Here is a 24,717-nt window from a genome sequence, read left to right on the forward strand (position 1 = left end):
TCAGAGCCTTTGTTGGGAGCTTATCTGGTACCTTCCCAAACCACCGCTCCCTTCTACATATGTGGATACGCCAGTGATAATGATATAATATTGTTTAATCAGTTCAACAACTCATACAACAAAGCATGACTAAATGATAGCTATTGTCTCACTCAGATAAGAATGAATGGAATTAATGTCACTTATAGTATTAATTGTGATATGATTGGATCTGATTGATTTCTGTGAACTGAAACATTTGATGCTTGTGATCAGTGCTAGTGCCACCTCATCTGGTCTTCCATTTGAAACCACTGGATGTGTGCATATGAAGATTTACACAATTTCTTAAATATGTACTGTGCACGACACTGACAAATAACTTACCAGAGACGGTGGGTCAAAGGGGTCCATTGATGCTGAGCTTCCACGTCGGGACTCTGCATGACCAGCACTTGGCTCTGAAAAACCCAGTCCTACTTGGCTATACTGAGGTATCCCCTCTCTGTACATGAGCTCATCCCCTAGGATGGACTCAGGTCCAAGAGAGCTCTTAGGAGTAGGCATGGGTGTTGCTGCTGTGCGCATGATTATGGGAGGAGCCATCGAGCCACGAGGGTCAATGTGACCATTACCTGTCATCATCAGTGAGATCTTTAGCTCTGTGGAGGAGAGTTATATACAATACTATTGTATATTATATTCCGTCATATTGCTCATTTATTCCTCAAGCTGCTTTCGATACAGTTTTGACCACTCAATCAATTATTGTATAATCAAAACACAAAGAACTGACTTGTACTTTCACTTCACCTACCAGCATCTCTGAGTTGTTCTATCTTCTCATCCTCATCAAAGTTGTCTGATTTCTTGTCATCATCTGACTCTGACCGATTAGCATCACCCTGCAACACGCACATTATATACACGATAATAATGATATTTCTGTATTTCTTTCCCATTTTGTTTTGACTTTATCATCATGGGAAAAAAAACTGCACATGCTAATACTTTCAATAAGCACGTTAAATCGCTCCAAAGGTACTTCTGTGGCTGAAGATACATTGGACACAGATGGTTGGAACATAAGGGACTGATAGGGACGGGCTCTTTTCTTCTCATCTTCTTTGAAGGCTTTAGTGTCCTGACCCTAACCCATACTTACATGCAGCAATTGGGGGAGTGGGGGGAATTAGACCTTAATTTTTAACTCTGCTGACATTAGAGTCATAATCAGAATAAACCTACTTTCCTGTGTAATTACACGTGTCAAATCTTTGAAGAATGTATGACTAAAATAAAGGAAATATGGAGTCAATAAAGAGGAATATGATTTTTGTCTTTTGTGAACATTATATGCACAAACATGAGTGCATTATTACTAGTGCTGAAAATTAAAAAAGGATTTAGTTTCACTCATAGCCCCCAAGTTGCATACTGGAAAACAGTGACAGCAAATACATCAATAAATCCAAAACTACCGAAGCTTTCACTGCATGCAAAAACCAACACAGTCATTCTCACCTCAGCTTGGAAACCTTCAACCAAGATGGCCACTAGTAAATTGAAGAGCACATAGTTGCCAAATGTCATAAGAGCAACAAAGTAGAGAGCCGCCCATGGAGAGGTAGAAGCCATGCCGTTATATAACACCACATTCCAGTCTTCCTGGGTAAGAATCTATGGAATGAATACAACACGTGGAGATTTAAGCATTAATAAGAAAGGACTGAAGATGAAATACAAATGGAGCACAGAGGGAATTTGAAGCTTGGAGATGCTAACTAAAAATGGAGGATAAGAGGTATAAGCCTCAGATATTGGCAAAAATGATTAAAAAGAAAAAGAAAAAACTGTGCTCAGCTGTTTTTACTAGTGCAACACTTCCGTTTCATATACTGCTGTTTCTATACGTTTAACATGCAAAATGTGTGAGTCTGCACGTGTGTTTGCATGTCTGCAAACTCGATCTCTGCCCTCCCATTTCACCGTGCTATGTGTATGAATGTATGTTTTCCAGATGTTCCACACATATATGCCATGCACACATTTGTGTGTAGCGTAACCACTCTCCAGAAAAGTAGTGCATGATAGTTCAGGGCAAATTGCTTCTTCAGCACTAAAGTGAGACAGTGCGCTGCTTTCTGTGTTCTCCTCTTCTGCTGAGGCATCCAATACAGAAAAGAGGACAATCCATGTGTGCGATTGAACAACATCTCCGCAGGGAGGGAGAGCAAAAAATAGAAGTGATAGAAAGAGAGATTCTGGAAGAAAAATTTCCACAGCATTTGACTGAGAAGAGAAGAAGCTTGGCATAAACATACATGTGCCAATATACACACATAAACACACACACACACACACACACCCCAGGCTGACTTTGACATTTGGTTTGGTTTGGGACAGCCAAATAACACACACAGTTGACATTTGGGTAAAAATACAAATGAACTCACTACCCAGTGTGTTTCTAATAAAAATACTGTATGATGTACACTAAGCACTAAGAATGTCTGAGATCTCGTTTTAGTGGGAAAGCACAACATAACTGCTTTTCAGATAAGAAGCAACAGCACAGAAGAGACTGATAGACAGTTACATTTCTTATGCTGGAATAAGCACTAAATAAAATCCATAAAGTCTAATTAAACCTGTAAATTGAAATTGATGCACACATCTCTTTACCTGCCACCAATAACACATGTAATGTGACTGATCAGAACAAAAGTCAATTTCTAGGTAAGCAAAACTTACAAGTGCTTTACAGTGTAAGTCAGAAACTAACCTGGAACACAGTGACAATGGCCCAGAGTAGACTATCAAAGTTCTTTCGGTCAGGGATGGTGTCTCCATTCTCTGTCCGAAAACTGAATTTACACCCAAAGAGATGCATGCCCAGTATACTGCAGAGAAAAACAGAACACAGATATATTAATTTGGATGTATGAAATTGTATTGTAACTACAATATTGCACTTAATCTTAAGAAAGAAGCCCGAAAAAAGACGGGCTGGCAAAGTTGTGTTTTGCTGGTTAGTCTGTACCTGAAGGTAAAGATGAAAAGCATGAGCAGCATGCAAAAGGTGGCCACATTGTCCATGGTCTTCATCAGCACTACAAGTTGTCTCCTCAGGGCGGGGAGGAAACGAACCAGCTTCAGAACTCGCAGCAGACGAAATGTTCGCAAGACTGACAGCCCACCATCTGCTTGACCAATTATCTCCCACACACTGAGAACAACCAACAACAAAGTCTTAAACTACTGGACAACATTAGTGTCCATGCATTGATGCTACCTGCACTTTATATCATGCTGTTTGTGAAACAAAATAATAAGTATAATATAAACACAATTACATCGCAACATAATCTCACACTTTGAAAGGTCCAAAGCTACTGTAAATGATAGCCACACTGCAAACCTCAACTCCTGATAGAATAAGGAGTCTGCTGAGGCAGCCAGCAAAGTTTGATCCATTATGACTGTGACAATCTTAGCTACAGAATAGATGGTGCGGCAGTGAACCTGACAATTGAAACCTCAAGTTGTCGAGCAAATAAGCACATGCTAAACCTCCAGCTGCTACTCAGCAGTTGCCTGCTACAGATTAGAGCCATGGTTTTGGTCTCTCTGCGTTTTCATTTTGCTTAAATTTACATGATGGCATGCATTTTTGATGGCGATAAAGCAGCATGCAGAAATATTACCTGATGATAACAATGATGCTGTCAAAGATGTTGTATGGGTTCCTGATGTATCCAAACAAGCCGAAAGCCAGCAGCATGAAGCCCATCTCCAGGACAAACATACTGGTGAAAACAATGTTACTGATCTCTAACACATCTGTCAGTTCCTTGGGCTGGATGGAGCAAAAGAAAAGGAATGCAAAAGAAAGGAAAAAGAGGGAGGAGGGCACGGAAGACAGAGCAGGAAGGAAAAGAAAAGAAAGAAGAAACAAGTTAGTTAATAACGCCACTCAATTACCTAAAGCTGTAAAACCCTTTCTAGTCTTTGTGCCCTGAGCTGAGAAATTGTACGTCAATGTCAGAGCTGCAGTCAGGCCCAATCAATCAAATGGGACCAACTGCGCCAATCTATAACTCCTATATCTACTTCACTTACTACATTACACTCAGTGATCCAGCAAAGATTTAACCGACGCCCTCTCATAAAACATGAAGTCTTGCTAAAAGTTCTGCATTTTTATTATCTGGTAAATTTTACAGTACCACACCTGGAAATTTTCTTTGGCTGGCAGCTGGCTCGGTGATCCAAACATGCAGAAATCATTTTTAAAAAATGCTAACTTTTTTTTTTTTCTGTATTGCAAAAATAAATAAATAAGAGACCACCATCACATGTTACACCTGAGTTCATACACTGGGCTTTGTTGTTTGTCTGTGAGTCTACCGGGTGTCTGCTGTGTACATGTATGTACATGAATGTGGACTTTCTACACTGCACCACAGTCTCACATCATCCTCTAAATGCTCCTAAAAATAGCCCTCCAACCACCGTCCTTTTATTACATTTAGTTTTACTTCCTCTTTTTTAAAGTATCATGATTCTTTGCTAACAAGCATTGTGTGATCCCAAAATTCACACGTAATGAATATTTATGATCCCCAGATGACTGAAACCATAAATCCTCTCTACTCTCCCTCACAGTTTGTGAAGCTCTTTAGCTTGTGATAGATTTTTGTTCTCATGCCACAGACGGGAGACTTATTAAAACCGCTTGCGATTCTTTACATGTGGGACTCAACAAGCAGTAGACCCAACCCCCCTCCAGGCCCAAGGCAGACAGACCAACTTTATAACTATCACTGGCATGACTAATATATATAGCACCACCACTGCAGATGGTGGTTTATCAACATCCTGGGTTATTTAGTTTATCAACATTCTACAAAAATGTTTTTAGAGGTCATTGAGCATATTTTGCGGCTTGAGCCTCTCACAGCTGTCTTGGGGCAAGAGGCAGGATATGACCTAGGCAGGTTACCAGTGTATCACAAGGCTGACATGGAGAGACAGACAAACACACACTTTCACATCTGCACCTACAGCCAAATTAGAACCACTAACTAACCGAACAAACATGCCACTGGACTGTGCGAGGAAACTTGCCCCAAGGATAACACGCAAACTTCACACAGCCAAATAGCCTGGAGCTCAACATTTCTGAAGCAGTTTGGGATCATCTTGATACCAAATTACTGAACAGAACAAAAGGCAGCCAACATCCAAAGAAAAGCGTTGGGATGTTCCGTCATGAAGCCTGGAGAACTATTCCTGAAGACTGCTTGAAACAATTACTGGAAAGCTTCCCTAAGAGACTTCAGGCCAAATTTTTTCCCCCTGGTTGCCCATGCTCCACCTTCAGTGGCTCCATCACCCACCACTGAGGCCTGCCCCACATTTGCACCGATTATAATGCATGATTTTTGCTGACCTCATCAACTGCAGAAAACTGTATGTATGGTACATCTCTGTCAATATCAGGCCAGCCCACTGATAGTACTTGTGTTATATAGTACTAGCTTGACAGTATTTTAAATGTTTGCTGCTAAAGCTGCTATATTTGTAACCTTATTATCAATATGAACCGGGTTGATTAATGTGGAGTAAGAACCAGGCTGTGTAAGAAAGCACACAGCATGTTTCTTTTGCCATGCAATCTATTCTTTGCTGATGAGCTTCTGAGTTAATTGGGGCATTTAGGGGGCTTGAAAACAAAATCAGCCTGTGGCTGGGGAAAAAAAGAAATAAAGAAAACAGAAGTAATGTCAAGAGACAAGTGTACAGCTGTTTGTGTTTTGTGTCGTGAGAGAAAAAAATGACAATTTGCTTTTTGTTTTTTTAAAGACAGGCTGGACAGACAAGAGAGTCACTTTTATGGTTGTTATACCAAAAAAATCATTCACTGACTAGCCAGCACATGAAAAAGGTTTCAATAAAACTTTCAGCCACCTTTTGTCTTAGGCAAACATAATTCTAGACACACATGTATTATTATTAAAAACTGGACTAATGGCTTTTTAATCACCTCTGTGGCCTTTTGTCTTTACACTAGAGAACTGAAAGAGCATTTTATAGATGTTTTTTAATGCAGTCTATAACAATAAATTAAACTTTACATATCACTTTACAGTATGTTGAAAAAGGACAGTGCAGTGTGGTTGACATGGTGAGATAAATTAAAACAAAGCAGCTCAAGGGTACAGAGCTGCTACAGCTCACCTGATTGAATGGGCCACCCATAGGCCAAATGCTACAACAGGGGCTTGAGTCTAGACTCAAGCCCCTGTTGTAGCCTTTGGTCTGGGGTGAACTGGTCTGGGGTGAACTCAGATCTCTGCTTCAACACACCTGAGTCAAATATAGAAGTCATTAGCAGGACTCTGGAGAACTTGACTGCATACTGAGGAGGTAATTCAGCCATTTGATTCAGGTGTGTTGGATCAGGGACACATCTAAAACCTGCAGGACACCGGCCCTCGAGGCCTGGATGTGAGGACCCCTGCTCTATAGTGTCAAACTCAAGGCCCGCAGGCCAGATATAATTATATTCGCACTAACCCAATTTCCAGAATTGCCAGTGACACATTGATCAGTGATCAGCGGATAAAAACATCGTTCAGCACTTTTTACAATGACATTTAAGCTAGTCTGACCCCCAAAATGGCCAAACGAAAAGTGGAAAACGGGGATTTTCCAAACTGGTGGGAGGCAAAGGACCGAATCACTAAACCCGTGTATCTCTTTTCCCGGCCTGTGATATGCGGGGAAAAGAGCAGATTGATGGGACGGATGCGAGAGAAGATGCAGCGGGAGACCTGCACAGGTGAGCTGACAGTGCATCACTGCATCACACAGCAGGAAACGCTGCGCAGCAAAGTCCTGAAGACAGAACGCGTCATAAGGTCCGTAACACAGACAGTGAACTTTATAAGAGACAAAGGTTTATATCACCGGCAGTCGGCCTTTCTCAGCAACGTAATGAAGCATCTTAATCTATTAAGCCTGCAGCTTCAGGGACGGGACTGCGTGATTACACGTGATTGCCATAAAAAAAATAGATAAATAAAAAAACAGACTAGGTCTGCACCTGTGTTTGCAGCTGCAGTTTTTGCTGAGAAACTGGATACACTGCGTAGTATACGCAGTGTTTTTCCCACTTTGAAATGCAGAAATTCACATCACAGTTTTTATCTGAAAAAACTGCAGATTTTCATCAGCTTGAAATATTCTCATTTTCCCTGATGTTATTTTTGAAGAAAAATATAATTTTATATTTTATTTAATCTGTTGAGGAAAAAGTTGCTGTATTCTGGCCATTCAAATTCATACTGCTGATTACATTTATTTTCAGTTTTAGACTGTTCAATAAAGGCTAATCCTGTCTGGCCCGCGACTTATACTGTGTCTTCAATTTTAGCCCGTCCTGTGCTTGAGTTTGACACCCCTGATCTATACTGTGTAAAATGCCTTTATTTTAAAGTATACATCCATGCATCCATTTTCTTCCACTTATCCAATTCAGGGTTACAGGGTGACTGGAGCCTATCCCAGCTGCCATAGGGCGAGAGGCAGGGTACATGCTGGGCAGGTCGCCAGTCTGTCACAGGGCTAACACAGAGACAAACAACCATTTGCATTCAGATTCACATTCATCAACCTAACCCCACTAACCCCACTAACTTCAGGAAGCACAGGACTGACCCAGCTCCCCTCTACATCAACGGCGAGCGTGTGGAGAGGGTCCACACCTTCAGGTTTCTTGGTGTCCTCATCTCTGCTGATCTCTCTTGGTCAGATAACATCACAGCTGTTATCAAGAAGGCTCAGCAGCGACTTCACTTCCTGAGGGTCCTCAGGAAGAACAACTTGGACTCAGACCTGCTGCTGACCTTCTACCGCTCATCCATTGAGAGCCTGCTGACGTACTGTATCACAGTATGGTACGGCAGCTGCACTGAGGCAGACAGGGTCAGGCTTCAGAGGGTAGTCAAGACAGCACAAAGAATCGTTGGCTGCCCTCTCCCCTCCCTGATGGACATCTACACCTCCCGCTGCATCAGCAGAGCCAGGAACATCATCAAGGACAGCTCACACCCTGGCTTTGACCTGTTTGACCTGCTGCCTTCTGGCAGGCGCTACAGGTGCATCAAAGCCAGAACAAACAGACTCAAGAACAGTTTCTTCGCCAGAGCAATCACCACCCTGAACTCACACACTCACCCACTGTAACTGTGCAACACCCACATCTCTGTGCAATATTAGATTATTCATACTGAACAATATCTATCACTCCTATATTGAATAGAATAGAATAGAATAGAATAGAATAGAATGCCTTTATTGTCATTATACAGGATGTACAATGAGATTGGAGGGCCACTCCTGTTCAGTGCCATGTAACAGAAAATCAAACTCTCTAAAATAAAAATATTATAAAAATATTATAATCTAGTATGATCAATATAATCAAGAGATATACAGAAATAAACAATGTGTAAAATATGCAAAAAATAGAATGTATAAAAATATATACATACATTGGTGCATCTGTACATTGTAAGAAAAGTAAATATGTGTATACATATAATAATGAAGATGATGAATATTGCACTAGTGAATGAATACTGGATATTACACAATATAGGAATGTCAGATATTGTTCAGTATGAATAATATAATATTGCACAGTTACAGTGGGTGAGTGTGTGAGTTCAGGGTGGTGATTGCTCTGGCGAAGAAACTGTTCTTGAGTCTATTGGTAATATCCAGTATTCATTCACTAGTGCAATATTCATTCACCAAGTGCAATATTCATCATCTTCATTATTATTTGTATACACTATTCTAACTGCATGTCTTTGGACTATGGGAGGGAGGCGGAACACCCACGCAGACATGGGGGAAACATGAAAACGCCACACAGAAAGGCCCTGGCCAAATGGTGGATTTAAACCCAGGACCTTCTTGCTGTGAGGCAACAGTGCTAACCACTGTGCTGCCCTCATATGCATAATATGCATTTTGCTGATTTTGTCTGGTAGAAAAGCTACCTGAGCAAGACTAAATTCTGATACCTGCACATGACCTTCAGGGAAATGCATTAGTTGTGGGGTAGGTGGAACAAAAATGACTGGATTGGGAAAGTTAAAAGAAACACTCTTTCTCATATTAATAACTTCCATAAAGGTGCCTTTGAGTCATCAGCCTCATGCAACGATCGACTCTGTGCTGCTATGATCATCAGAAGCTGAGAGGTTTCCCAGGCCTAACAAGCTTTTAAGCATCTGTCAATTTGTTTTATGGTCCCAAATTAGCATTCAGGACTACTGCTTTAGACATTGTTTCCTGCTTCCACCATTACATTTGATAGATGAGGTCATTGATCAAAATCAAATGCTCTCAGTACCAACAAGGAGGCATTTCGAGTATAGAATTTTGAATGCCGCTCTGCATATGACCTTGCCCTTAGAACAGGAGGGAAAAAAGGCAAAACAAAGATAGAGACTTGCAGACCTACAAGCATGCACAGCCTCTTTAAGCAAAGCAGTGCACAGGAAAAACCTTGATTATAATAACCAATACAGCCCTGTAAAAATCTAAATTTAATCACGTGGATTCGATTATGCAGTATATGCATATAACGTATTTTAATTTACAGGCTGCACCAGTGAGCGTTAATTAGCAACAGGATTAATACGAATTAAATAAAAATGAACATTTTTTATTATTTTATTATTAAACATACATGAACATTTAACACACATAGAAATCTATCACACATCTAGCAAAGAAACCAGAAACTGCTGTCTCTATCAGAATTAAATAGGTGGGTAAACGCTTTCAGCATAAAAAATCTTAAGAAAATGGTAAAGATCAGCCTGCAGGCAAATGTCAGTGGTTTATCATCCATGCTGTTACAAGAGAGATCAAGTTGCATTTGTTGTTGTTAAACTGCCTTTGATTAAATAACAAAGAGCCACATTTCTATGTTTCAGTCAGGGCCAGCTAATTGCCCTTTATATGAACGTCATTTTTTAATGTAATTTATGAGGGTAAAGATCAGTTCAGCATCTCATCTGATGCGATCCACGTTCCACATTCCACGTGGAAAACAACTGTATGTACACGTCAGTTTACATCTCAATTTTACGTTCGGCCTATTTCTAAACTGAAATCTAAACACAGCCAAAACAAGCATTGATCGTCTCCCTTGTTCTCTTTTCCCGTGTCTCTCTACACACATACAAACTCTACACTACGCCTCCCACATTCATACACCTCACCGTGCACACACGGCTACACTCATAGTCTCAAAAAGTTGGCGAGGTGTAGCATATGTGGGATGATGACTACCGATGGGAGGAGGAACTCGTACTTAACACTTCACTTCGTGTGCATGTGTGTGTGTGTGTGTGTGTTAATGCCCTAAAAAGGCCATGGCTCTTCTAGTTGCTCCTTATGTTTATACCACAAAGATAGAAACACACTCACATGCATACACACATCCCCCTAGAGAGTGAGGCACGGAGAAACGGAGAGGGAGGAAAGAAGGGAATGAGCTTTGTGCATGCACCAGAATCTCTTCTTTGAATTCTGATCCATTTCCGGGCCTACTGGGAAGTGGAACGGTTCTTATGTGTATGTAAAATACTACATAAATGTGTCCATGTGACACTGGAAGAAGGGAAAGGGCAGCGGTATTATTTGATCTAAATCTTTCCAGATGTTGGCCACAGAGGATAAAGTAGAAACATATTGTCAGTCTGGAGTGTGTGACAGTGCCTCGATGTGTAATTTATGTGTGAGAAAGAGGAAGAGAGTGGGTGCTACTCCTTCCACTCCACTCCTTCCCCTTAGTTCCTTCAGGCCCTCAGCCCTCTCCACTCTGCCTCCATCTCCAACTCTCATTTCCTCTCATTCAGACTCTTATAAGCCACTTTTTTTTTTTTAACGCACACTTGCCACTCATTTTCACTAAACTCCCGTCATGGAAAGACCTCTTAGCTTTAAACCACTGATTTGTATCATCTTCCCAGAGAAACGAAATCAGCCTGACACCCTCTCCTCTGCGTCTTACCTGCTCGTGGTACTCTATTCCCATGCTGAGAGTATTGACAAGGATAGCAATCATGATTCCACGGTTGAAGTATTTACTTTCCACAATCCTCTTTAGTTTTTCCCTGAGGTCTCTCCAGGCACGAACCACTCCATTTTCATGTTCAACAAGCCCACGGCGTCTGCTCCGACCCCTCAGTCCTCTCACATCTGCCCCCTGGATGCAAGAGTTTGGACACAATAAGTCTTGTGCTTTGTATTTGTTGTAGTTTTAGACACTATGCAAAATAATCCTTAAAAATGACTACATGTTAGGTTTGAAGACTAAAAAAAAAATGTATTTATTTTCAGCATCATTATATGTAAATTAATCATCAAGGTTTAAAATCATCATTAGTCCACCACAACCACCACCCACTCTGACCTGGGGGAAGTCATGTAGTCCATCTGCCTCTCCCTTGCCTCCCTCTAGGTCTCCTAGTTCCAGCTCCAAGGTCTCCAGGCTGCTGGCACACAGAGGGCAGCTGAGTAGCTCCAAGAGCACAGGGCTAGGCACCTCACCCGCCAGCTGGTAGAGCAGCCTCTGGCGACCTGAAAGGGGGGAATCAGTGATGATGGTCAGTCATTGCTGACGGATATCCTATCTGATTGGCTTTTCTGAACAGTGCAAACATGTTTTGTTTTGTTAATTTTACACTACAGCTTCTCAGTGCTATTATAGTTTGCAAAAAAAAAAAAAAAAAAAAGATAAACAAACACACACGCATATGTATTGGCGGATATTAGCTATTTCCTGATCTATCAGTATTTATACCTGCCAAAAAAATTCAATTTAAAAAATAAAAAAGGCACGAGAGAAACACCTTACAACCATGTTATGAATGCTAGCATTGCATTGTCTGTCCACCAGAGGGCACTCTGCAACATCCCTGTTAGCAACACGCATGTTTGGAATACCAAAAACAACCAGCCAGTCTAAGCAGGGTCTTACAAGCGAGTAAATAAGCAGCTACAGATAAAACATTTTAGTGAAATCTGTTTATGGTTTGTGTGTCTGAAAGAAAAAAATTACATCAACAAATGTCGGTATCGGTCTGAAAAATCCTGTAAAAGTGGAACAGCTGGAGTGGAGTAAAAATGAGTGTTTATACACATTTATCTGCTCTTTTTTTTTTTTTTATGAGCACAACATAAGACCAGAGAGACAGTGAGACATGGTGATATAATAATACTGGTAAAAGACCTGAAGGTAAGTGAAATTTTGCATATAGTGCTGAAGGGCTGTCCTTTTTCACTACAGGGCCAACACACATTAGTTTCCGCAGTGAGTACCGCAAGCTCGCCCACAGTTCGAGATCCCAGCTGCCTCTTCTCACCTTCTGTTCTCTGACTAGAGCCTTTTAAAATCAGTACAGAGAAACTACAAAGCAAAGCACAGCTGAAAACCAACACAAGCAAAGCTTCTGGAATAGTCGGCTCTTCAAAAGCAGCTTCAACTGCACATAAATTTGTTTACAGCACCATCTATACCCCGAGCTATTAAAACAAAGCTTGTGAGAGCTAGCGTTGTATTTCACTGTCATTTATCATCTTAAATCTCCAGTTCTTGACATACTGTTTGCATTGTCACAAATTATTCTTGCAAATTCCTTCAGAGGACAAAATCTTCGTCTGGGGAAAAGCTTGTTCAGAGTGATCCCATCCCCACTTCACATTATGCTGCATTAGGCTAGATAAGATTACAATTACAGTGAAAGCAGAGAGAGCTACAGAGCTGAAAATATTCCCAAGTACATGGTCCTCTAAAAGTGTAAAGGAGGAACCAAAAACATGATTCAGACTCTAAAGCCATACCTTATAAGGTTTAGGAGACAGTGAGTCAGTGCTGAAAGCAAACAGAACAGATCCAAATGACTAAATATGTGATCTTTACCACAGAGTAGAATTGTAGGTGAGGTTTTTTTTTGAGAAATATGACACTCACTCTCCTAAAGATTCAGGCTTCTTGACATGATTTACTTGTGGTTACTGTTAGTCTCACCCATAATGACACAACACAAATGTCTTTCACACCATCTTTGCACAGCTCCTGCCTTACTGCTCTCCCCACAATCTGACCCTTCTTTATCCATTCTCACCCTGTTCTGTTCGCTTTCTTTTTAGTGTTCTAATTTATTTTTCTCTTGGCAGCTTTCTCTCAGCCTCTCAATGTGGACCTTAAATCTTTCATACTTTATGAATACATTAATAAACTCCATATTTTCTTCTTCCCTCTGCCACTTTTCTTTTGCAGAACACCATAACACACCTGCATTTTTGTTTACATTACTTAACACTGCATACTTTTCCTCCTCTAACTGTTCCCCACACAGCGTGTTGATTCTGTCAGCCCTGCCCCTTTATCCACTTCTCTGAGCTGATGACTTTAACACTTGAGACATGGATTTCCTGTCAGGACTTTAAGTGCTTCTTGAGACACATGCACACACACACACACACACACACACCGCAGAAGCAGCCACAGGCTATTTCAGGTCAAGCTTAGGAATGGGACACTGAGACTCGCTAAAAGAAGGAGCACTGAATGAAAGTGAGGGTGATGACGAAACTATAATGGATCCTGAGGGAAACCTAAAGCATCGAGTACAGGCTGCGAAGGAGAATCAAAGGACAGTAAATTACAAATAGCAAAAAGACAGGAGACCTGTTGGCCTCTGGAGCTCCGCTGTCAAAAGTGTACAATATGTGATATATTGGAAGGGAAAGTAATTTGGCTGTAAGTCAGCCATCACGGAGATGCTGCTTGCTTTTTTTTTTTTTTACAAATTTTTGAAAATTTGTAAAAAATAAATAAATAAAAAAGTAAACAACATTCTCTAGACCTTTGCCTGATGAATACTCATTCCAACAGTGAAGTTAAATGCCAATCTAAAGTATTTCTTGAAAATTTCAAAACTTAAAAAAATATAAAAAATTATAAAAATCAAAAATTTATCTGCATCACAGTAAGTTTCAGAAGATTCAGCCAATCAATAAGAGAGACAGTGAAGTTAACCATGAATATACTGTTTTTTTCAAAATTTTTAAAAATTAAACAAAAAAATTTGAAAACACTGAAAATAAAAAAAAAGTCTGCCACATTTCGCAGAAATTTGCACATTGAATACTCATACCAAGTTTCAAAAGAGTCGACCCAGGAACAAGGGAGGAGTAGGGATTAAAGGGTTTAAACATCAATGTACAGTATTTCTCAAAAATTAAAAAAGCCAAAAATCAAAAATCTGTCTGCCCTGATTTGTAGAGCCTTACCCGTAGAGTATTTGTATAGCGTTTCAGAGGATTTAAAATATAAATGACTGAGAAGTAGCGAATTTAGCAAAAAGTTGATGGACATTGGACAGCTTGGTATTGGATCAGCTCAGCCATCTGTCACTGACAGTGGAGCTTTTTGCCTTGATATGTGGTTGAGGTTTAAACACTATCAAAGTGGCTTCTTCCTTAAGCTGACTCATCCTCTTATCTTTCTGACCAGAAAAACCATGGTGAGCAGTAAAGTCTAGAATACCTCTGGATGCAGAATCTGCATTCATGTTTTTCTGAATTCTACAATCATGAGATCCATCCATGTGTCTGTGTGTGGCGCTTGTTTTCTTACTGTGCTGTCCCATGAGCTGGTAAAGCTTGTTCAGCGTCTCCGCATGCTCGGAAGCTGGGTGGTTTGGTGGATGCTGCTCCGGACAGGAGCCGCACTGCTTTGAGTGAGGGGGTGGCGTCTTACTGCTATAGCTGCACACAAAAGATGGCAGAATGGTCGGATAGTTCATCCCCCCATTCAGTCGCCCCAGTAATGACCCCAAGCGCTGGGTGACAACAGTTGGATTATCGCTGTTTCCATTTTCACTTCCCCTCCGAACAGGAAGCGGCTTCATCTCCAGTTCCTCCCCGCCTTTAATACATCCTTCTCTGTCCATGTGCTCAGCAGCTGCCACGCCGATGGCGTGCTGCCCACCATTGCTGAGGCGACAGTGCTGATGCTGATGGTCTTGTAAAAGGTTATGGATTGGCCTCAACCACAATGCATTACCCGGGCCTGACCCTCTGCAACCCCTGCTGGAACCGTGGCCGTGTCCATTACCGCCACCATTACTGCCTCCCCCACTGCCATTGGGATTCACCTTTTTACGCCGTTTACTGTTCAAAAAACAAGAGACATGAATAATAATCAAGGATGGCTAGAAAAGGTTTGACTCACAGCCTAATAAATAGCAATATGTGTTCTGGATAGATTTCTGTTTGTGTTTGCATCAGAATGCATTTCTAATATATTTCTGGCAGGCATAATGTAATTCTGTGAGCTATACAACTGCCAAAGCTCACAAAATTATTAAACATTAACAACAAAACATAAGAGGAAGGGGTAGGATTAGTATATTGGCTACTGGACAAGAGGTTCTTTTTTCTTTAAAAGGGGAGAGTTGGGCAGTGAAGATGTTTTTGTAATTTTAGTTTGCTAATTCAACTGTCTCAAGTTTGGAAAATGATTAACTTGTAAAATCCAATTAAACATGTGTTCTGGTAGGTCCATATCAAGCCCCTGACACACAGGCTTAGAGGCTGGTTGGCAGCCCTCACTAGAGAAAAATGTATTCCATGACCATTTGGCACATGGTTGCTTTAGAGCAAACTGTCAGTTGCATTGTCCAACAAATTTCCAAGCTATCATTGTCATGTCAGTGTGTGGCAGGAGCAGGAAGACCCCAAAACACAGGACTCACAGGCAGAACTTAACTAAAAAGGTGTTTATTGTGGAAGGACAAAAGAACAGGGCTACACTGGGATGGATGGATGGATGGATGGATGGATGGATGGATGGATGCCAGCGCTAAATACATGAAACCAAACACAGGGACACGGACACACACAGCAGCAGGAGTCATAGACAACAACACGACAATGAACAGTAGAAAACTGGGGGCTTAAATACACATTAGGTAATCAGGGCAAGAGGAAACAGCAGAGCACAGCAGGTGAAGCAAATGAAACTAATAACAGGGGAAGCAACACTAAACACAAAGCACAGGGAACACAAGACTGTCAAAATAAAACAGGAAGTGACTAGTCAAGGTACATGCAGACTTGACACGGGGAAACACAAGGGACTAGAAATAAACTGAGGAATACAAAAGAGAACTAATAAACATAATTAATGAAAAAACTGAAACCGAACCAAGAGGGCACGAAACACTGGGCCACCATCCCAGGACCATGACAATCATTCTACACGCTAAGTAACAAGTCAGCAAGTTCAAGTCCAACACAGTTATTGCTACTTGACTGGACATTCCCAGATATGTACATACGTACCCCCCCCCCCCCCCCCCCCCAAAAAAAAAGGCCTATTATGTACCTGTGCCAGCCAGAGTATATCCTCTGGAGCCTGCGTGTTAACTTGCGGTAAAGGTGACTAATGTAGCGTAGCATCTCTTCATAGCACGAGCCTGGCTCGCTGTAACTGGCAAGGGTGGAGTCGTTTGACATGTAGCGAGCACGCTGCTCCCTCATCAGCGCATTCTCCCTTTGCTTTGTCTCGGAGAACTGGGTGGCGATGACCACGAGGCACAAGTTGATCATGAAGAATGAGCCCACCTGTTCGAGAAGGTAAAGACCATCTGTAAAGAGCGAGCCTCAGTATGTGATGAAACTACAACAATACAGCTTAAAATGAGACGAGAAGTTTGAGTGTGTCAAGTCCTGCGGCATAAAAGTGATAAAATAGTGACATGAAATCTTTCAGCTTGATGTTTGGATAAAGTATCAAGACAGTGTTTATTATTATTATTTTTAAATATTTGCCTCACTGTTGACTTTATGCCTCTTCACATTGTTAACAATTGTAACCCTGTTAAAATATGTTCATGGTGATACATGCTGAAATAAAAAAGCATCAAACAGCAAAGAGGTTTGATATTTGATTTTGTTTAATAAGAAAAAGACGTAAAACTTTTGTGTATTTTATTTGCATAAGCTGTTTTGATATTATAAGTGTACTAGTTAATCCCTGTTATGTTTAATAAGTGATTTGAAGGTAAATGAGACCATTATTTTTAAGCTAAATACCTGTTTGTCTAAAGGGACATTCTGCTAAATTTAACAGAGAAACCCCAGGATCTTTGAATATTTGAAAGAACTCAGGTTAGCCACCTCTCACTATAGCCACACACACTAGAGAGGCGCTACACAATGTAACAAAAGTTTTATCAACAAGCATTATTATAGCTTATGCATAATTAATATGCAGCCTGTTTGGTCCAACACTATAAACACAAATCTGACCTGTTTTTTTAATTACTTAGCAAAATTATCCTCCAATGAGGTGACTTCTCATTTCATATTCTGCATCAGAGTAAATGAGTAGAATCGATCTGAAGACTGACTTGCTTCTCAGTCGACTGGGATGACTGAGAATCCCAAACTAGGGAAAACTGTGTCTATGGATGGCTCCCTAACAAAAAGCCAACCCTGCTTTAGAAAGGTGCAGAAGTTCAGATTTATTTGGATGAGTCAGTTTCATAAATGACCAATGGTGTTCCATTTATATGAGATTTTTAATTTCATTATTGCCTCCTTGTTGCTGTTTTAAGGCTTTCTTTTTGAGCTCTAGCAAAACAACAGGTTATAGTAAGAGGTTATTAACAAAAAGCAAATGATACTTACAATAATGAGCAGTATAAAATATATAAAATTGTAGAAGGAGTGAGCATCCATGACATAGTACATGATGTCTACCCATCCTTCCAGTGTGATGACCTGGTGATAGAGACAAAAAGACAGTGGGCATGGGAGCCTTTTAGTTACAATAAAAAGCAAACATTCTTTGATAACCCTGCCCATTACTTTTTCTTCAAAAGCATATGGCAAACTCACCCACACATGTACACAAAAAATTATGTGTACCAGTACCCACAGACACACACTCCAAAGTATACAGCAGTCAGCTGTAGAACATTTTCAGTTATGTTTTTAAATCTTCTGAAGAAAGTCTGCAGTGTCCCTAAAATATGTTATAAAGGATGTGTGTGTGTGTGTGTGTGTGTGTGTGTGTGTGTGTGTGTGTGTGTGTGCGTGTGTGTGTGTGTGCGTGCGTGCGTGCAAGGGGAATGACGCGATTCTTTCATGTAGCCACTATGCTAATGAGCAGTTGAGATGCTGAGACTTGAAAGCGGTAGTTCAGCTCAGCCAAGCCGATAATACACTCACACCTCAACATTTAAACCTCAGCAAAGCCTAAAACATCACAGCACAAACTGCCAGAGCTCGCACAATAGCATGAATTTACATACACTAGACTCACATGCCAACACTTGCGCACATATCTTTGTGTGAATAAAAAATTGAGCACATGCGTATAGACATTGTACGTGAGTATAATGCACTTATACACATACATGTAGACATACAGTACACACACACACACACACACACACCTAGAGGAGACTAATCTGCTCTCTTCAGCAGAAGATTAACCAAAGAGCTCATTTCTAAGCTAATGCATATCTGTAAACTCTAAGTGCACTTTGATTTATCCAGAAACAGGTAGAGAATGCTAAATATACTGTATACAGGTGCTAAACATAGTTAGCCAAGAACATCTACGCAGACCTTTTATGGAAATTTGTAAACTGTACATTTAACAGTTGATTACCTCATTCATTTAACTGATTAAGAATTTAAATGTCAGCATCAACACTAAAAGCACAATTATTTTCTAATAATTTCATGATCAATTCACCATAGAATTCCTAGTTCATTATGGAGTTCAACTCTTGAGCAAATGCAACTATAAATCTTGGGCTGTGTTAAGCCATTTTGTAAAAAGGACCTCTGGTATGTACATGAAGGAGAGCTATTATGACACTGTGTAGCTGAGAGAGAACACAGAAGTAAACAGATTATCCAGTGGCTTCCAGGGCCAAGCTCATCATCTACTGAGTCATCTTTAAAATCAGACATAGCTAACAAAGTACCCAGTGCTGTAATTCATCTGAATGGCTTGTATGTGGAGCAGAGAGCATGTGAAACGTCTTCACAAACCAAGGAGAATTCCAGTTGCCTTTTTTTCAAGCAGTCAAAACTACAATGGCCTGGATAACTGAGAATCTACACATGCATATTACATCATTTTACCTTCAGACCATGAACATTTTGCAAGTTATATACCCTCAAAGTACATGGATGGGTTGAAATATTGCACTTTTTAAGTTTTACCTCTGCGCGGTATAATATTGAAGGCATAAGGCTCTGGAATAACATAAGCTAGAGATCTCATTTAACATTCAATATAGCTCTTTGCAGCATAGTGTCAGCCTTTCTTCCTGCATTTCTTTCCTCATTCTGCCATCGCTTTTCTTTTCCTCTCTTGTGTCTCTTAGTTTTGCTCTCTTTCTGTTCCTGCTGACCTATAATCAGGGTACGATTTGTCTGGTCTATATGTTCTTCTTCTGCTAAATTATTTTTAGCCCTGGAGGGTCTCAAACCTATCAACCCTGATCTGACCGTCAGGTCAGGGTTCACTACATTCACTACATCATTCACAAATTAGAACTTGTGATCCATGATGCCACAGAGCTTGGTCATTTTCATGTTTATTAACTCTCAAACTACAAAAATATGTTGCTGAGCTTAGAAAATGAGCAGGGTTGCTTCCTTCCCTGTTCGGAGATTTGCAGAGTAAAACAAATGCTCCCTCTGGGTTGGGGGAGAGATGCTGCCTCAAGCAAGGAAGTTCGAGTATCTTGGAATCTTATTCATAAGTGATGGGAAGGCGGAGCACAAGCTGGACTGGAGGATTAGTGCGGCATCAGCAGTAATGTGGGGTTATACCAGACTCCTGGTAAAGAGAGAGCTGAGCTGAAAGGCAAAGCTTTCAATCTACTAGTCCATCTATGTCCCAGTGCTCACCTATGGTCATGAAATACTGTATAGGTAATTACCGAACAAGTCAGGTCACAAATACAAGCAGCTGAAATGAGTTTCCTCTGTTGGGCTGAGGCTTAAAGATAAGGTAAGGGGCTCAGACATTAAGAGGGATCTTGGAGTAGAGCCGCTACTCCTACATGCCAGAAAGAGCCAGTGGAGGTGGTTGGGACACCTCCTGGATGCCTCATATCTCACGTGGCCTGGGAATGCCTTGGGATCCCCCTGAAGGAACTGGAAAGAGCGGCTGTTTTTTAAGTCTGACAAGTCGTAATCTTCTGTAGTGAAATATTTATGTATTCTTTTTAATTGGCAACATTTTGTGCTGTTTAAGTGATGTCATATTAAACACTGAAGTTAAATGGCAGAGTTGGCCAAATAGCGCTAAGTGGAAGGGGGATTTCATTCTGGCACGTTTATATTGTCACGTTCATTTGGATCACTTGTGTTTGAAGAGGAAAACATGACACTGAGAATACTGTGCATGTTAATTTCATAAAAAATATGCTACAATATTCTTGTAAATGCTGTGGTTACATCTTTGAGATCTGAACTCGTTTAGTTTCAGTTCATAATTATTAGATAAATTTACACTCTGGTTCCTGAATAATCTTTGTGGCACAAAGACTTGATGCTTTGCAAGTACAATTGAAACTTCTGCTTGTCCTGGTACAGCACCCCTCCACCTTTGTAACAAACACATAAAAGTTTCCAGTCATCATTTGGATCAGCCTCTATACCACTGCCGGTTATAATGCATTAAAAAATGCATGTCTGTGAAAAGAAAACTGGAGCTTTGTGGCTACACTGTGAGTTTATAAGACATATACACATCATTTATCTCAATAAAAAACTAATCTCACTTAAGACTCAAAGTGCTTACTAAACCATCCTAAAAGAGAAGAAAAATCAGCCGAATCTTTTAACCCTCCCAAAGTGCACTGAGACCACACACACGCAGGTACAAAGAAAAATTGTGAGTACCAAAGAAGGATTAAGTAGCCTGTTATTAGTCTATTTGTCTGTGTGTGTTCAGTATTTATACTAGCTTTGAAGTAATGTGAAGGTAATACATTATTTAAGAAAGTCATGTCGTGCAAGTAAAAGCACATTAGACACACAGACAAATCTACAGTATCAGTGAAGCCAGCACATATCTACTAGAAGGGCTGAAATTCATATCACAACAGTACAGACAGTGTAGCACAAAGACTGATAGGGAAAAGCCTGTCACAGTCTTCTGGGGAGCCGGAACCAGCAAGAGGGGAAAGGAGGGACACATTTTTAGAAACTGGCATGTGGAAATGAAGAGGCTTTAAGGTCATGATGCATACCCTCTGACAGCTTAAGACTCCGCTTAAGGATGAATTTAAAATTTCTACTAAAAAAAAGCTACACCTGTGTTTTATACTGTCTCCCCATATGGGGGAAACATGTCATCAATGAAACATAATGAATTGTCATAAAAGCTTAAGATTTTTATGTATATTATGTACAGTGCAGTAAAGTGGGGGATGAAATGAAACCCTGAGACAGTTAGATGAGAGTTAGGTGTTTGGCATTATGTGACTTTTTCTAGTGTGAGGTTACTTTACAGTTTGATAACATGTCCAGTTCTACTACTGTGCTGCTGATATAACAAATAACTGAAAACTAAAATTTTAGCTTCTGCAAGCAAATCTGCACATTTGCCCCTCTTTACCTGGAATATGGCTATCCAAGCATAGCCAATATTGTCAAAGTTGACAGCTCCCTTGTGAGGGTTGAGCTCCCCGGGGCGGCAGACGTTGTAGTACTGATTCCAGTTAACACAGGCGTTAACACTGGCAAGGGATGATCCAACCAGAGCTGAACTCAGGTCAGAAGCTGCCAGTGTGCACTCGGCCCCGTCCTGAGTGTAGGGTGGCACATCGTGGCAGCGCCGCATCCCGTTTTCGCGGGGAGCTGAGCAGATGAATGGGCTGTCTTCACCTTCCTCAGACATGTAGTAAGGATTTAAAGACCGGTTGTACATTCTGGATAGAAAAAGAACAACACAAATCAGTGAGTGTGGATGTCATGGAGAGCACACACATGTGGGCCAACATAAATCCCCTACAGATCATAGTTAGTGTTCTCTTCTTCCAAAGCATCTCAGTTAGAGATTTCCACTCTAATGAGCAAATCATCTCAAGAGTGTGATAATGGGATTGACGAATTTTCTGTCTCATAATTGCTTAATGGCCTAAAAATCAAATCAAGACTGTGGCCACTACAGCGTGCTAAAAATCCTCAACACAAAGTTAGTGACAAATCTCTTTTTACATGAAGATTGAACTGTTGTTTTGTGGGATCTCTTGAAATAACTTCCATTCAGTTTGAACAGGGTCCAGCTGCTCCAGTCAGAAAGCGGTTAAAAATGGATGGCTGGGTGGATTTTCTCCCAGTTTCATATAGATGACTGCAGTTAGGCTCGCTCTCTTGTGGCCTCTAAACGAGTTGTCTATCCACTCTCTGCCTGTGTTTCTGCATTTACACGTAGCGACCGCCAAATCAGGAGCTACCCTGAACCCTGGTTTGGTGCTGCAGGGTAGTGGGGAGAAACAGCTTGAATCCTTTAATTTAAAAAAATAACATCCCCTATTTTATGACAAGACATTTTTTGCAGTCAGCCATTTATTGGTATCCATGGTGACAGCTGTTTCCTACTCATGGTAGAGAGTGCTCAGCGAATCCCACAGATTACCTATTTTATTTATACTCCTCTCTTTAAATTGGAGAGCTCTCTACAACAGCGACTGTGTGAAGTGATCTTTATGCCTGAAGCACTAACGGGGAAGGACCAGTTCAGGAAGTGGAAGCCTATAGCAGCTGTGTATTGCCTTATTCCCACACTATTACCATAATACATTATCTCTTTCTCTTTTTTTTTTTTTTCCATTGTGGCTTGTTTGACTAATGCTGCCTTGGCTAAATGTTAAATATTCCTGATTTTCTAAATATATCCAGACTTTAAACGGCCAAAAGCTACAGTGAAAAAAAAGTATTTGCCCCTTCACGATTTCTTCAGGAAGGGAGCAAATACATTTTCACATAATATAATAAGAAATGCCTTAAAATAGTAAATGAAAGAAAAAACAAATCACAAAGTGACGCTACAAAAAAACCCCCCAAAAAAACAGGAGACATCTAATGTGTGAGTTTCATGTGTGTTATTTCAGACGGCAGTGTTTCATTTTGTCCTGGAACTCAGACAGAATTGTTCTCTGAAAGGACACACAGCATCTTTGGCTATAAAACATTAAGCTGTGTCTTTCTCATCCACTCAAAGCAACGTAAACTCTGGGACAATTTGTGCCATTATATCAAAAGCACAATTAGTTCATGCATCTTTTGGCGTTCTGAGGATGCGGAAAATGAAGCAACTTTTATTATTTTTCCTCTTGCATAAAGTCTCTCCCCACGGCTAAAATGGTGACTGAGCATTATTTTGGCTGTTTGTGCGTATGTGCGCTTGATTTTGGAGGGAGGCGAGCTTGTCTACTGTTTTTGTATCAGATCTCGTTACATCACAAGACAAGAAAAGCTAAACGTGAAAGAATAGGTTTATCCAGTATTCCCATAATACATGCAGTATAGAAGGGAATGCAGCCTTTCCCCCCTCCTGTCTTTGATAACAAAGTGAACACTGTGTTCTCTCTTGGCTGTGGGTCTGTCAGTGCTGAGCTGTTTTCTGTCTCACATCGACAGAAGCTGCATCTTTTCTTAGTTTCAGCTCTGTATCTATGGGCTGCCATTTTCTACGATCTGGACTGGGCAAGATAAGTTTTACACTTATTCTGGAATTTTATGGTGCGGTGGTTTACACATTTGCCTTACAAGTGAAAGATCCCTGGTTTGATCCCAGAAGGAGGCACAAACCCTTTAGAGTTTATGCAAGGAAAGGCATCCGGCATAAAAGTCTGCCAAATCAGATATGTGGAGTTACCCGCTGTTGCGATCCTTTGTGAATAAGGGAGCGGTCGAAAGTAGTTTTATCACTACATCCCACAAAGTTAAAAACCTCTCCTGATTTAATTTTCTCTTGTGCTGATAAGTTCTGTTTCTTTTTTTTTTTTTAGAGTTGGTTATATTCAGTTATCCCATGTGCTAATTTTAATCCTTTCTTTCAAGAGACACAGGATTATTCTGTATTTTTAGCCACATTTAGAAAGATGGAGCATTTTATTTATTTGTTTCGGAGTACAGGAGCTAGAGCATTGACCTGTTCTTAATGATACTGCATTCTTATTGCTCTACTTCTCTTTCTGCTTCTCTCTGAAAGGCCACAGTGTGGATATATCCTCACATCACTATGCAGTGTGGATGCGACACAAACTATGACCAAAAGATTCCAATATTCCTGTATCACAAGACTGAATTCCTTACGCTCCGATGTCCTCTCCTAGGAAGCAGCGATTGCGCAGTAGTCCCTCCCACAACTGGACTCCCACAATGCCAAAGATGAAGAAGACAAAGAAGCAAAGGAGCAGAACGTTTCCCAGCATCGGCAGGGTGTCCAACAGCAGTGTCACCAAGATCCTCATACCTACAGAGTGGGACACAAACAGCAAAGATGACAAATTATTGACCAACATCATCCGACATACATAACAGACTTAATATATAACCCACCCGAGCCAGCCTTTACTGCCCCTGTAGTTACAG

The 24,717-nt window shown here is 40.7% G+C and overlaps 1 protein-coding gene across 1 annotated transcript in view; it reads right to left on the reverse strand.

Annotated features, from left to right (window-relative positions):
* The window catches only part of cacna1ha (calcium channel, voltage-dependent, T type, alpha 1H subunit a), a 53,288-nt gene that overhangs the window by 23,224 nt on the left and 5,347 nt on the right, over nucleotides 1-24,717 (reverse strand). The window contains 13 exon segments of the mRNA XM_030736770.1: nucleotides 367-641; nucleotides 797-884; nucleotides 1,504-1,659; nucleotides 2,765-2,882; nucleotides 3,023-3,208; nucleotides 3,687-3,838; nucleotides 11,081-11,275; nucleotides 11,483-11,649; nucleotides 14,714-15,249; nucleotides 16,466-16,704; nucleotides 17,773-17,865; nucleotides 21,734-22,046; nucleotides 24,439-24,598. Coding sequence (XP_030592630.1) covers nucleotides 367-641; nucleotides 797-884; nucleotides 1,504-1,659; nucleotides 2,765-2,882; nucleotides 3,023-3,208; nucleotides 3,687-3,838; nucleotides 11,081-11,275; nucleotides 11,483-11,649; nucleotides 14,714-15,249; nucleotides 16,466-16,704; nucleotides 17,773-17,865; nucleotides 21,734-22,046; nucleotides 24,439-24,598 — 2,678 coding nt within the window.

This window comes from Archocentrus centrarchus, chromosome 8 (assembly GCF_007364275.1).
Source record: "Archocentrus centrarchus isolate MPI-CPG fArcCen1 chromosome 8, fArcCen1, whole genome shotgun sequence".
Taxonomy (NCBI): Eukaryota; Metazoa; Chordata; class Actinopteri; order Cichliformes; family Cichlidae; genus Archocentrus; species Archocentrus centrarchus.